The sequence below is a fragment of the Populus nigra genome, chromosome 3, assembly GCF_951802175.1.
Source record: "Populus nigra chromosome 3, ddPopNigr1.1, whole genome shotgun sequence".
Classification (NCBI taxonomy): Eukaryota; Viridiplantae; Streptophyta; class Magnoliopsida; order Malpighiales; family Salicaceae; genus Populus; species Populus nigra.
In genome coordinates this window covers 23,557,674-23,572,356 of record NC_084854.1, presented here as the reverse complement: position 1 = coordinate 23,572,356, position 14,683 = coordinate 23,557,674, and the positions used below count along the sequence as shown (strand labels likewise).

Genomic DNA, 14,683 nt, shown 5'->3' with positions numbered 1-14,683 from the left:
TTTACTTTTTAATTACAACATTATTTTTATTTTTTATGTCAATTTTAAGCCGATCCTTTTTAATTTTTATTAGCCTTATACTATATTGATTTTTTTTTCAATTTCACTCTTCAATTAAATATAAAAATTATTTTGTATTTTAATTTTGTTTATCATTATTTAATTGCTATTTTTTAAAAATCTTTTTGTATAAGTGAAATTCTTAAAAAAAAAACATTTCATCCTTCAACATATCATTAATTGAGAATTAGACTTCATGATTTTTACAGACTGGGTGTTTCAGTTTTAATGACTCGGGTCACGGGTTAAAAAAGTTAACATGATTTTTTTAAAAAAAATATAAAAAAGGGTTGTATAATTTTTTTTTTATCGATTTATTCTAATGACATAATTTGGGTTGCGAGCGAGATACTTATTGTTATCAAAGCCACTGCTATAAAAATCGAATCAACATTTGATCATATTTTGCATCAACCTAATTTTTAAGTAAAATTTAAAGAATAAAATGTTAGTGGATGTGTTGTGTAGCTAATCGGTTGGTTACATGTAGCACTCATTTTATTAATGTAAAACATATTTATTATTAACATAGGCTTTTTTATCTTTAACATTCAATTATACTTGATTAATAAATCTAATATTTGATTAATGAATCTATAGTAAAGATAAAGTTCATGAAACAAAAATATTTTGCATATAAAACTATAAAGTTGTTATAATTATGAGTTTTCTGTTACATCAAAACATTATTACTGAATGTTCATAGTGAGATTCATTAATCAAATTAAGGATTAAAAATGAAATTAATACATGAAATGAAAAATTAAAATGAAATGATTAATGGAGTGTGACTTAAATGTAAATAAATTCTAGAAATTAAGGATTAAAATGTAATTAATACATGAAATTACAATTTTAGACCTAAAATAATCAAGTAATGACTTGGTTGAATAAATTTTTAAAATTAGCCCATAATAATATATGTGATGTTATTTAAGAGGAAAAATAATATTTTGCTATTTATAGGGTTTTTTAGTTTTTTATATAAATTAAAAGTTATATTTTTTATTTTATAAGATGAGTAGAGTATAGTATAAAAACACATGAAACACAAAAGAAAATAGCTAGTATTCAAAGATATAACAATTTCTCTCTCCTAAAAGAGTTTAAAAGATTTATGATAAATGATGTATGTAGATTATTGTTAGAAGTCGGACAATTAAACGGCTTATAATTTGCAACAACCTAGACTTAAAGTAATTATTCAAAGCTAAAAAGAATATCTAATCTCCAAATAATCTTTGTATAAACCTTAAACAACTTTAGATATGTCCAACAAGATCTTTGAGACTCCTTGAGACTCCTGAAAAATTTAAATTTATTACTTTCACTGTGTGCATGCGTTTCAAGAAATCCAAATAAAAAAAGGCAACCCGCATTTAAATGGTGTGTAACGTTGACCGCGGTTATATCATGGCTACTTTATGTGAAAATAGGGGTTGGAGGAGTGTTTAGATTACTGACTTTGAATCAACTGGAATTGTTAACATTGGCATGTGTTTGTTTTTTCATTTTAAAATTGAGGTTAATGTAATCAACCCACTTGCTAATCTCAATATAATACCTGCATGGCTTTGTTGTTTTGTTGCTACAGTGGGAGTTTGTTCTATAGTTAAGTGGTTTAGTGTGTTTTTACAAAAGTGATTTTCAATCGAAAATTTATTAAAATATATATTTTAAAATTATTAACATCAACACATCAAAATTATTAAAAAATATTAATTTAATACTTTATAATAAGAAACAAAACTGAACACAAAAGCTAATTCAAATATAATATTGAGGAACAATGTTGAAAAACATAAATACATTAAGAAAAAGATAAAAAAATAATAGTTAAAAGAATGAGAATTAAACTAGATAAAATAAAATTAAATGTTTAGGAATGAAATTTAAAAAAACTTAAATAAATATTAAAAGCAAAACAAACATTAATTAATAAAAAGAATGAGGACTAAATTAAATAAAAAAAATGAAATAAAATGAAATTTTTGTATTTTTTAAAAGAAGAGAGGGAAAATGAGAGATAAAAAAAATAAAATAAAATAATCCACGTGAATCCCACCGGTGATCTGACACCGCTACACGCCTATCCATCGGCAAAGACTTGGCTCGCTTCTCCAAACACCGTTGGAGGAGCCTGCACACACTGTAATGAGAAATAGTAAGCTAACTGGGCTCCCAAAGCACACTAACCAGCCGAAGCATGAGCACTTTACGGCCGCATCCATCGAGGGCCTAATCAAAGCGTACAAACCAGCCGAAACCAGAAAAGAAAAAAACTTCATTGGATCCAGCCTCGTCAAAGGACTTTGAAAAAAATCAAGGATGGGAGGAAATGAGGAAAAAAAATCCACTTTGGATGGGAGAAGATTACATAAATGTATATAATCTTTCCATTCCGAGGGAATGATTTTGTTGTGATGAAATGAAAAAGAAAAGCTTTACCACAATTTCTAGAGGCTTTTCAGAAATAGAATAATATTTATTTTTTAGAAAATTAAAGTCAATAAAAAACTAGAACTTAAATATTCATATTTAAGTACAATATTTCTTCATAAAATTTTTGAAATACTAGTTTTTTAGATTCATACCATGTTTAAAAAACATATTTTAGATGTTCTTAACAAATTTTCAATACAATTTTTTCAACAAATAACATGTTTCTTAATTTTCTATTGAAAAAGAAAAAATAATAAAGAATACTAGAATTGAAAATGAAAAATAGTTTTTCATTAATGAACATGCCCTAAACTTTGATCCCAAAATAAATATGGCAGTCTTTTCAAGGATGACAATGTATCAATTTACTGCTGAAAATCCAGGGATAAACTACCTATCTTTTTATATTTCTTAAAAAAAAATTGATTATCTGAAAATCTAGGCAAGTTATAAAGAAAAAATTAAACATTATTTTTAGAAAACACAAAATGTTTCGTATTATAACAATAATTGTTTTTTTAAATATTTTTTATTTAAAAATATATTAAACTAATATATATTTTTTATTTTTTTAAAATTTATTTTTCATGACAACACTTCAAAATAATTTTCTCATTAACTTCCTGTTTTGCTTGCTCAAGAGAAGAAACTCAAAAGTGGCATGGAAAAATGGAGAGACAGAAATCAACAGTCCCTCTGTTTTAGAGAACCAAACACGCTTGATGTTTGCTCGTTGCCACCATTTTCTCACTAGCCAGACAGAAAATAGAAAAAGAAACAGAAAGCAAAAACTAAAACCTTGGTCATACAAATCCAACAGAAAAACAACAACAACCTCAAATTCAATCTGGTATGTCCCTTTCATGCATTATTATTCCCAAAACCCATCAATCATCTAACTATAACCATGAACCTCAACTCTCTACTGTTCATGAAACCCCACTCTCTACTTCAACGCCATTTCTCTCACCCAAAACCGCCATGGGTTCAATCCCTCCACACCTCAGCCATACAAGAAACTTCTATTTCCGATGAAGTATTCACCGTTATTAAAACTATGAACCCAATGGAACCAGCTTTAGAACCCATGGTCCCGTTTCTCTCACCAAAAATTGTTACCTCTATAATCCAAAACCCACCAAACCCTCAACTGGGTTTTCGTTTCTTTATCTGGGCATCAAATTTCAAGCGTTTTCGTGCATGGGAATCTTGTGATTTAATCACCGACTTGCTCATTAACCAAAACGGGCTTGAGTTGTACTGTCAAACACTTGAAACTCTTAAAAATGGTGGCATAAAGGTGCATAACGATGCATTTTTTGTGTTGATTAAAGTGTATTTGAAGATGGGTTTGACTGATAAAGCTATGGAAACTTTTGGGTCAATGAGGGATTTTGATTGCACGCCTGATGTTTACACTTATAACATGATTTTGGATGTTTTGATTCAAAAGAATTTTCTTTTATTAGCTTTAACTGTTTATACTAGAATGATGAAGTTGAATTGTTTGCCGAATGTAGCTACATTTAGTATCTTGATTGACGGGTTGTGTAAGAGTGGCAATGTAAAGGATGCACTTCACTTGTTTGATGAAATGACACAAAGAGGTATTTTGCCTGACGCCTTTACGTATTGTGTTGTTATTTCGGGGTTGTGTAGATCCAAGAGGGTTGATGATGCTTATAGATTGTTTGATAAGATGAAAGATAGTGGGGTCGGTCCTGATTTTGTTACTTGCAATGCTTTGCTTAATGGGTTTTGTATGTTAGATAGAGTTGATGAGGCCTTTTCTCTGTTAAGGTTGTTCGAGAAGGACGGATATGTGCTTGATGTGCGCGGGTACAGTTGTTTGATTCGTGGGTTGTTTAGAGCCAAGAGATATAAAGATGTGCAACTGTTGTATAGGAAAATGATCGAGGATAATGTCAAGCCTGATGTTTATTTGTATACAATAATGATGAAGGGGTTAGCAGAAGCAGGGAAGGTTAGGGATGCGTTGGAGTTGTTGAATGAGATGACAGATAGTGGTGTGGTTCCTGATACTGTTTGTTATAACGTTTTGATCAAAGGTTTCTGTGATATGGGTCTTTTGAGTGAGGCTCGGTCACTACAACTTGAGATTTCTAGGCATGATTGCTTCCCTAATGTTAAAACTTACTCCATTCTCATTAGTGGTATGTGTAGAAATGGTCTTACCAGGGATGCCCAAGAAATATTCAATGAGATGGAGAAGCTTGGATGTTATCCTTCTGCAGTTACATTCAATTCCCTTATTGATGGACTTTGTAAAACTGGCCAGCTCGAGAAAGCTCACCTTCTGTTTTATAAGATGGAGATAGGGAGAAATCCTTCTCTGTTTCTTCGTCTTTCTCAGGGGCCCAGTCACGTTCTTGATTCAGCAAGCCTACAAAAAATGGTGGAGCAATTGTGTGACTCAGGCTTGATTCATAAGGCCTACAGGATTCTCATGCAACTTGCTGACAGCGGGGATGCACCAGGCATTTATACGTATAACATTCTGGTCAATGGTTTTTGCAAGTTAGGCAACTTTAATGGTGCTTATAAACTCTTCAGGGAAATGCAATTCAAGGGGCTCTCACCTGATACTGTTACGTATGGAACTCTTATCAATGGGCTTCTACGGTTTCAACGAGAAGAGGATGCCTACAAGGTCTTTGACCAGATGGAGAAGAATGGATGTACACCTGATGCTGCAGTTTATAGAACAATGATGACTTGGATGTGCAGGAGAATGGAGTTGCCACGAGCTTTTAGTCTCTGGTTGAAGTATCTCAGGAACATTCGTAGCCAGGAAGATGAAGCAATTAAAGCTATAGAAGGATACTTTGAGAAGCAAGAAGTGGAAAAGGCTGTTCGAGGCTTGCTTGAGATGGACTTCAAGTTAAAAGATTTTGATTTAGGTCCATATGCTATTTGGCTAATTGGGCTGTGTCAAACAAGAAGGGTAGGTGAAGCTTTGAAGATATTCTTAATCCTTGAAGAGTACAAAGTTGTTATTACACCCCCTTGTTGTGTGAAATTGATATATTTTCTATTGAAAGAAGGGGATCTAGACCGTGCAATTGATGTTTTCCTTTACACCATCGAGAAAGGCTACCTGTTGAGACGACGGGTTGCCAATCGAATACTGACAAAACTTGTCCGTAGAAAGGGTGAAATGGGAAAGGATCGTGCCATTTATCTTCTATGCAGAATGAACTCCGTGGGATATGATTTGGATGCTCACCTTCTCCCTTGGACGAAGTCCCTTTTACATCGACATAATATACAGGAAATGGTAAACGGTGTCCCTGAGATGAACTCTGGATGCGTGGAAATGCAAAACAGCTATGGTAGAGTTGGGCAACCATGGAAGCCTACAGTCAAACAACGGAGAAAAATGTTTCAACTGGCACGAAGAAAATATGCCGGAATGAAAAACAGCTGACACAAAAGAAATATGCAGGAAATGGAAAACGGCGTCCCTGGTTGGACTCTATACATGGAAATGCAGATCGGCTATGGTAGATTTTGGCGACTGCAGATGCCTGCAGTCAAACAATGGAGAAAATGATTTCAAATAACACAACAGTAAAAGAAAATTCATGAAGCCGACTGCATCTAGATCGAGATTGGTGTTTGGTTGAATCAAGTGCATTCGGACGGTTGAGCTTTTTCCATGCTTAATTTTCATATGTTCTGTTCCAGAAGCAAACCTGTTGTAAAACATCGCCCATAGGCAACCGCAGGAAGAGATTTTTTTTTCTTTTTACAGTTCACTGTAAGAAATAAGAGCCTGATTTTTCTGTAATAAGAAAGTGGACGACACAGTTTTCTGTGCATCCCTAAAGTTTTGTACCATATACACTGATTTTTTCCCTGCGATACTATTAACTGCACAAAAGATACTCAAAGGAAGCTCGCATGGTTAGAAATTCATGTTGTTATGGTGATTTGAATTTTTTCTTGACATAAGCAACGACATAAAGATTGTGTGATCTGCTGTATTTGTTCTATCAAATAATTTTTCAACGAGTACCCAGGAATCACCCCCTGCTGCTAGTATCTTGTTTCCATCTCCATCTCTGTGATATCCGACAATTAGTAAGGTTCTTGCAGCAGTCAATATGGTTCTTTGTCTCGGCTTGCAATTACAACACTTATCAATAGTGCATGACTAAGTTGGAATGTTGTACAATTGATAGGTTGGAGCGACAATGAAGGTGACTACTTACTTTTACTCGTCTACGGGTTTGTGTATATATCAAATGGAAGTGTAGATAATCATCTTTTCAGAAATGAAACACATCTCCACTGAAGGTGAGGTTCAATATAGCTTTTGACTTTGCATTCGCATTTCTTTATCTCCATGAAGAATCACAAGAATGTGTATTGCTCTCTGGATATTAGTACCTTCACCTGCTGATTCAAATGTACCCCCCATTACATCGAGTATTGGCCATTAAGCTTGTCAAGTTTTTATTGACCTTTGTATGATTACAAAATCTACTTCCATTTCAAAGATTTCCACTTCATATTACTTTATCTATTCTCAAGTTTCTAAGCTTTTCCTCGGAAATGTCACTGATATTCCAAGTAGAGAAATAACAAAAGCTTTTAATTACTTGGAGATATATGGGCAATGATATGAAATGCGAAAGCTGCTTCCTTGCCGATAGAATCATTCTTTGGTTGTTCGCTTGAATTCTTGTATATAATGCTTCGTTTCAGTTATTCTCTTATATTACCTCAGTAACGGTTTTTGTCACGTAGAACCAAATAAAGGGATACGGACACTTCTGGGTGCCCATTTCCATGTTCGGATCTTTGGCCAGTTCATCACTAACTCCATTTTTTTTAGATTTCTTGGTAGTATCTATGCCGTGCTGTCGACTCTCCTGTCATGTTTCTCAAATAAGACCTTCACAAGCCACCTGCTGCTCTGTGCTTGATGTTTTGAAATACTAGGCATCCAAAGCCTTGCTCCTTCCAAACTCTGTAGACCCATTTTCTCATTTGCAAAACTTTCATTCATGACACTTCAAACAAGTTACTGACCTCTCCTTTCACGTGCCTAGTCTTCCAATCACTAATGTTGTTCTATCTTGAAACACAGAACAGAGTACAACACAACGTCTGTCAACCCAAATTGCCTCAAACAAGTAACTTCGAAGAGATGTCTCTCGTGCATTCCAACAGCAACATCCATACAAGAAAGTTCATCTCGGTAGAATCCCAGTTCAGGTAACCAAGATAGACCCCCTAATCTCTTGGGGGTTTCTAGAGAAATCTACAGAAATGCTTGGTACGGGAAGGTAAGGTTAACTGGAAACTAGGTACTGTTATTTGTATTCTTCTAATGATGACAATAGCAGTAGGGCTTATAGTGACAAAGAAGAGAGAAAATCTATGGAAAAAGCCCTCGTACAATTTTAGAATTAGCAAGAGAAGTTCTGACAGAAGAGATGGATTTCCACGATCTAGTTTCTGCTACCAATAACTTTTTCAAGCAAGAGAATGTTGGGACAAGGAGGTACTGGATGTGTTTACAAGGGATAGCTAAGCAATCCCAACTATAAGGTTGCTGTAAATAGACAGAGGATATAAACATGCTGAAGAATCACCACTGAATTAATAATCACGAGTCAGTTAGAACATGGGAACATTATACTGTTGATAGGTTGGAGCACTGACGGAGGTGAATTTTTGCTTGCTTATGGTTACATGTCAAATGGAAGTCTAAACAATCATCTTCTTAGAAATGGCATGCAACTACCATGGAAGACAAGGTTCAATATAGTTTTTGATTTGTCGTCAACGTTGTTTATCTCCATGAAGAATCAAAGAAATGTGTTATGCATTGCGATATCAAGTCAACTAATGTGATTTTGGACTCAAAATGCAATGCCATTCTTGGTGATTTTGGTGCAGCCATGTTTCTAGACCAGCCTGACCTGGCCCTTCAAACAAGAAAGATGGTGGGGACATTTGGCTGTGTAGCTCCTGGATTTTACTATCAAGGCAGGGCAGGTAAAGAAGCAGATGTTTATAGCTTTGGGGTTTTAGTTTTGGAAATAGCTTGTGGGATAAGGAAACACAAAAATGAGGAGTCACATCTAGGCCTAGTTGAATGGTTTTGGGAGCTTTATGGAGCTGGGAATGTTCTTGAAGCAGCTGGTGAGAGGTTAAACATTGATTTCAATAAGCATGAGATGGAATCCTTATTTGATTGTTGGATAGTGTAGTGTTCATCCAACTGCCAAGCAGAGGCCTAAAATCAGTCAAGCTATTGAAGTTCTTAAATTGGAAGTTCCAAAGCCAAATCTCCCATTTGAGATGCCCCCATTTTTTTGGGGAACTTAAGCACTTGATTCTGCTGAATCAAGCCTTCCTTCCACCACTTCTGAGTCTCGAGAATGGCTGTCAGAGTTGTCTCTACTATTCTCAATGCGGCATTTATATGATTTTCCATGCAAACGTGGCTTTGCTATGAAGTGATGAAGAGCTTCCTCAATCCATGTTAATAGAATCATCTCTGCAGTGCATCTTCCTGGGAGCCCCTGTGCTCATTGTTTTTTCTTCTTAGTGAGGCAACACTTCCTGAGAAGCCAACCATGTAATAACACCATTGGTGAGAATGTGGGTTACATGCTCTTTGCTTCCAAGCTTGTTGACCAGGGGCTATGATAATATCAGTATCCCACTTTGACTAAAAGTTAAGGAAAATTTATAAAATGCAGATACCACCTCTCTTTTCAAGATAAAACTGACTATGGAACTACAAATTTAAACATGGAATAATGTCTCTTGAATGGCTAACCAGGTAATGGATTTAGACCACTGCTGGTGCTAGCCATAACTGTCCTAACTATGCCAACCACAGCCCATATGCAAGCAGAATCCACCAACACTTGGGCAGTCGCAATAGACGTGGCTGCCTATTCTCGCGCAGCCATAAAAAAAATGATTAGTTGGATAATAAGCTCTATCAATTATCACATGGCAGCGGTTTAGATTTTGGCAAAGCCTCCTCTGTTGTGGGGGAAATAAATTGTCTTTGAGTTGGGGAGGAGGCGTTATCCATCCAATAGGAACGGAGAGCAACGACATCGATAAGATCAGAAGTATAGTTTTTAGAGGAAGGTTTTTTTTTTTTGATAATTATCAGATAAAGGTTGCTTGTAAATCAGCTTAAAACCTATTCATCTTACCAGTCCAGATCAACCATGTCTTCCACTGGCCAAGACCAAATCTTAGAACAAGAACATTCAATTTTTTTTTCTTTTTTAATCCATTTTTTTTTATATGCAGGGAGTAAGGTTGTCATGGATGCTTTTTTTTTATATGACATAAAAAATACAATATAAACACGAATCGTAAATTTAAATTGTAAAATCATAAAAACATAAATAGTTTTTTTAACTAATTATATATTGATAATTCTAACTAAAAAATTAAATTACATTAAAATCTGATAAAATTAATCAACAATATTATAATCAATAAGTAATCTAAATAAAATGAGAGAGATAGATAGTATGAATTAATAAATTAATGACATGAAGAAATAAAAAGTCTTAGAACAAAACTTCAGTAATACATGAGAATTACTGAATAGGAAGTACACATGAACCTAATAGTCTTTTTTTGAGTTGAAAGTTAATGAACTTAAACTAGTAATTAACTAATATAAATTAAATAATGAAATAAATCTTCAAACAATGTCTAATATACCAAAAAATTCAAATTAAAGATAATTATTCAAAATTAAATAAATAAAATAGAATAATAAAAAAGTCTTCATGTTAAAATTCCTCCATATGGTTTCGAATCTTCAATTTCCGCATATTCTTGGTAAATTTGAGTTCTAATTTCAAACATGCTTTTCTCTCTCACTTGGATAAATTACTGGACCAACAATATATGGTTGGAAAGCTTCAGATACCTAGTTTTCAGCCTAACTTTAATTGCAATGAAATTTCACTGGTAGCTCTAGATATGTTTCAAACAGTACACAAATGTTTAATTTGATATATTTGACAAGATTCATCTACTAACTTTGACTTTATGAAATATTATGTTCCTGAACTCCATTTAACCTGAAAATTTACCACAATATATTTTCATGTGTTTAATATTTTTCTATAAAATTTCAGTTTTATCCAATGTATTGTTTAAAAGATATATGCAATCTTGCAAAACTGATTAGTAGATGTTTTAAAATTAAATTTGAACATGTCTTGATTTATATCATAAATTTAATAAACTTAAAAAATCAAACTGAGTTTTTAATCTGAGTTTGCTCATGTTTCTCGTGCAATTATACTAGTTAACTCACTATTTTAACAATAATGGCCGGGAGTTCAACATTTTCATTTCTACGCAAAACATGTGTCGTTCTTCCTTTTCTGAGTCATAGATAAAATTCAGTCATATATATATATATATATATATATATATATATATATATATTTCTTGGGGGGACTGAATTCTGAAACTTCGTGTACATCAGCTGCGAGTATAGAAAGTCTACATGTGATTAATGTACATATACATTAGGATGTCTTTGTATATTCTCTGAAACAAACGTAAGCAAACCTGTAAAAAGAAGTAAAAGCCTTATCTCGGAAGAAAAAATTGCAATTAGGACACTTTTCCTTGGATTTTTCACACTGAAACCTTCCAAATATCTGCTTTTTTTTTCCTCAGGTTACAAGAACATCTGGCTTTCTGAGGGATCTGATGCTAAAATCTCCCAAATTCCTGCTCTTCTTTTCCCAAATAGAAGGAACATCTGCCTTCCTGTAAAGGGCGGAGTAAGAGTTGAGACACCATCACTCCTCTGGCCGAAAGAAACTATAAGTTGAACTGGTCTCAGTCTTTGTAACCTGCATCACAACATTAAAGGATTTAATCAAGCAATTATACAGGCGACAATAAATCATGGCAGAGCTTTACCATAGTGTCAATTTTGTCCTCTTGTAATGACAGGTGAGATTACTGAGTAGTATTAGTGTATCTCAAAACTACAGGCGAGCACCCAGCCGTCTGATTCCACGCTTTACCAAGAAAACCTCACAGCTTTAATGCTTCCCAGGACATGCGAAACTACATGACCAAGTTTTCTTGGGATCAAATTTCGGACAGGATATTAGTTATAGATGATGTTTCTCTGGTATTCTACACTATGATGTTTCTCTGGTATTCTACACGAAGCGATCAACTCACTCAAGACGACAACAATTTTCCTGACCTCTGAAACTGATTTATGATTGCTCATAAATTTATAATAATTTATCTTCTTGAGAGTTTTTTAAAAGAAACATTCTTATACTCTAGCAAGGAAATAGACACAAGAGAAATGGAGGATTGCAGATTAAGAAAAAAGAAAGAAATATTGAGAAGCTTTAAGCGAGAATAAACCCTACCTCAGGATTTCGAGAAAGTCCAGTAGGAAGAGCAGGAACAAGAGATGTCCAAAGGATGGGGTCTACTAAGGGATCGATTGTGTTGTAGTTGGTCAGAAGAGGAGCAGACAAGAAAGGAGTCAATGGAACATTTCTTTGAAGAGACAATCCCCCAGTCATTCCTAATGCAGCTCCAAGCCTCTCACTGTTGCTATCGTGACTTGTGGACTTCTCAACTGCTTTGCCACGGTCCATCTTGTTGATATTATTTCTGTTTTCATTCTCATCATTTTCAATGACAGTTTCTTGCTTTTTTGATGCCTTCTCTTGCAAGTCCTTGTATGCAGCTGACTGTGACAAAATGCTCAAAGCAGATATCTTAGAACCTTTATGCCTTTTTCCTTCAACAGATAAGCCTAAACGGGGCATCTGGTATGGCTCAGTACATTGCACTTCTCGTTCTGTTGTTTTAAGTTCACTGCCAATGTCGTCAGCACAGCCATGTTTTGTATCCTCGGATGACTTTGTCATAGACTCTGCCAGACTAGTTTTATTGGAACCCCACCATTTAATATAGCCTGTCAGATCTATCTTTCTCTCAATACAAAAACTGTATTCACTCTCAGCTGCTTGATCATCACCTGCACCTTATAATGAAATATTGCCCTTAGATGGCATTAATTTTGGAGGTAAACTAGGTGGGAGAATTTAAATACTCACAGGAGCCTTCAGTCACCAATTTATTGTCAAAAGGCCATTTTGCAAGGCAACATAACACTGCAGAATTCTTTAATATAATTTGGTGTCTTGATTAATGATAAATAGAGAATCCCTGAATTAAGAAATCAGACCTTACCATAGTTTACGTTACTGAAGTATTCAGATCCAGGCACACGACTATAAGATGAGTCCCATCGACTGAAAGCAGAAACAAAAAATTAGTAATATTTTAAGCATATGTGATTAGGCAATCATATACCAAAAGAATGCTTTAGGGAAGAGCAAAAGGTACCATAAATGAAAGGATAATTTGTGCAGAAAAAAGTAAAAGGTTCCAAGAGCATACCTAGATAGTGCACGGTACTTTGAGATTCCTCTTGAAAAACCACTACTCTTTCTGCAGAAAACATCCACCATTAGAAACAGCATGATTACTGTAAACGGTATGTTTTTCAGACTAGATACACACCTCCGAAGAGATGCCAGATACTCTTCTCTTGAGACATTCTGCATTTCTTCAAGATCTCTCGTGTAATCAGTAACCTGCGGGACATTGTGACAAAACTTAATCAGTAAACAGAAAAACACGAATGAGCTCTGTACAAGAAACTAAGAAAGGTCCAACTGGAGTTTTTATCTCACTGGAAAATTAATGAGTGTTCCAGGGCCCCAATATTTCAAAGCAGCTAGATCATATGCCCTAGCAGCAGCTTCCTCGTCATCATATGCCCCTGCAAGTGAGTAGAACTTAATGAATCCAATAAATATGAAGAGCACAAGTATGAGCATATTTCAAGAAAAAGATTGTATAAAGCCAGTAACATACCCAAGTATACTGGAAGAACGAGCCCGGCCGACCATTCCAAGCGCAACAAGGAGACAAAGCCAGTGTCAGTTCATAATATACCCATGATTGCATTGTAAAGAAAGAGGAGAGGGAGGGAGGGAGGAAGCGAGAGAGAGACCTTGCTTTCCCTTCTTATTCTGATTCTGGTTCCAGGTACTCTTATCCCAAAGGTGAGCTTCATATCGACCAGTCCACCTATGCCTATTGACCAAACCAAACAATAGAAATGTGATCAGCCATCAAATCATAATTCTGTGTTGCTATTGACTACCCTTGAAAATCCAAGGTAAACCACCCTGTACCCTCAAAATGACCCAAAATCACATTTATTTTATTTAAATAAAAAAAAAACAATCCTTTTCTTTTCCAGGACCCATTCTACTACATTGATCCACCAGAAGCCTTGCATCAAATATCCTATTAAAATTAGCATTTCCAAATCTCCTGAATTACCTCAACACTTTCTCCCACAACCATTTATTTCCTCTAAACCCTCGTTTACACGTGTTGTCAAACACATAATACACATAGCACAAGCAACTAACTGTCTTCAACTTTGCCCTAACACAATCACTCTCAATTATACAAAAAGATAAACACTTTAAACCGAAACCCTAAAAAAGAACCTTGTACATACGTATACAGGCACCTTTACACCCACGGATACGTATATTTATACCTGGTGACGCCACGGTAAATGGAGCTACGTTTACCAGCAGTGCAAGGAGGCATTTTGCTAATACGTTCTTTAGCGGTGCATCCTCTCTCCTTCCTTGGCTTCTTAAGTCCTCTGTACAGTAATAACTGATCGTTTGCTATCACCGCCGCCTCTGAGCTCTCTCCTCCACCACCTCCACCTCCGCATCCTCCGCTTCCGCCACCACATACTCCGCCGCCGATTTCTGGTTTTAGGACCGGATCAGAAGAAGACGCCATGATTTGTTTTAAGAAAAAAACTAACAAATTGAGAATTGAAAAGGAAGCATCTTTTTGACTGTTGGTTTTTCACTGAAGTAAAGAGGGGAGAGAAGATTAAATGACGGAGATGTCCTTGATCGGTTTGGAAATGACGATGGTGTTTTAGGGTTGTTACAGGGTGAAATGGGTTATAACGGCTAGGAGGGGAAAGGGGTAATTCGGTAACTTAAAGTGTTTTGAAAGAGTTTGGACTGTGGAATATGGATGCTTGCTGGTGGATGTGGAAGCC

At 35.1% G+C, this 14,683-nt stretch overlaps 2 protein-coding genes across 6 annotated transcripts; one reads left to right on the top strand and one right to left on the bottom strand.

The window, feature by feature from the left end:
• The first annotated feature begins 3,133 nt into the window (after positions 1–3,133).
• Positions 3,134–6,437, top strand: LOC133688167 (pentatricopeptide repeat-containing protein At1g79540). The gene has a single exon (XM_062107567.1). It carries the CDS (start codon positions 3,410–3,412, stop codon positions 5,948–5,950), a length of 2,541 nt encoding a protein of 846 aa, XP_061963551.1. The 5' UTR covers positions 3,134–3,409; the 3' UTR covers positions 5,951–6,437.
• A 4,554-nt stretch (positions 6,438–10,991) lies between these two features.
• LOC133688618 (AP2-like ethylene-responsive transcription factor At2g41710) lies at positions 10,992–14,650 on the bottom strand. 5 transcript variants are annotated; one of them, XR_009841181.1, is made up of 11 exons: positions 14,156–14,650; positions 13,595–13,677; positions 13,456–13,464; positions 13,272–13,360; positions 13,099–13,172; positions 12,976–13,026; positions 12,766–12,827; positions 12,630–12,686; positions 11,931–12,556; positions 11,461–11,610; positions 10,992–11,390 (listed from the first exon to the last, which is right to left on the bottom strand). XR_009841181.1 is itself a non-coding variant. In XM_062108161.1 (10 exons), the coding sequence occupies exons 1-10, from the start codon at positions 14,410–14,412 to the stop codon at positions 11,337–11,339; spliced, it is 1,362 nt and encodes a 453-aa protein (XP_061964145.1). In that variant the 5' UTR covers positions 14,413–14,645; the 3' UTR covers positions 10,992–11,336. The 5 variants fall into 5 exon arrangements, 4 of the variants coding, with proteins under 4 accessions (XP_061964145.1, XP_061964146.1, XP_061964147.1 ...); XM_062108161.1 differs by lacking the exon at positions 11,461–11,610 and having other exon boundaries at positions 14,156–14,645; XM_062108162.1 differs by lacking the exon at positions 11,461–11,610 and having other exon boundaries at positions 11,931–12,550; positions 14,156–14,644.
• Between the last annotated feature and the right edge of the window lie 33 nt (positions 14,651–14,683).

What these genes read in the sequence shown, in the direction of transcription:
- LOC133688618 (XM_062108161.1), bottom strand. Translation starts at nt 14,412, where the DNA reads ATGGCGTCTTCTTCTGATCCGGTCCTAAAACCAGAAATCGGCGGCGGA. An exon ending in GAACACTCATTAATTTTCCA is followed by an intron (nt 13,173 to 13,271) that starts GTGAGATAAAAA and finishes AATGTCCCGCAG; the next exon opens with GTTACTGATTACACGAGAGA. An exon ending in TATCTGGCATCTCTTCGGAG is followed by an intron (nt 13,027 to 13,098) that starts GTGTGTATCTAG and finishes TGTTTTCTGCAG; the next exon opens with AAAGAGTAGTGGTTTTTCAA.
- LOC133688167 (XM_062107567.1), top strand. Translation starts at nt 3,410, where the DNA reads ATGAACCTCAACTCTCTACTGTTCATGAAACCCCACTCTCTACTTCAA.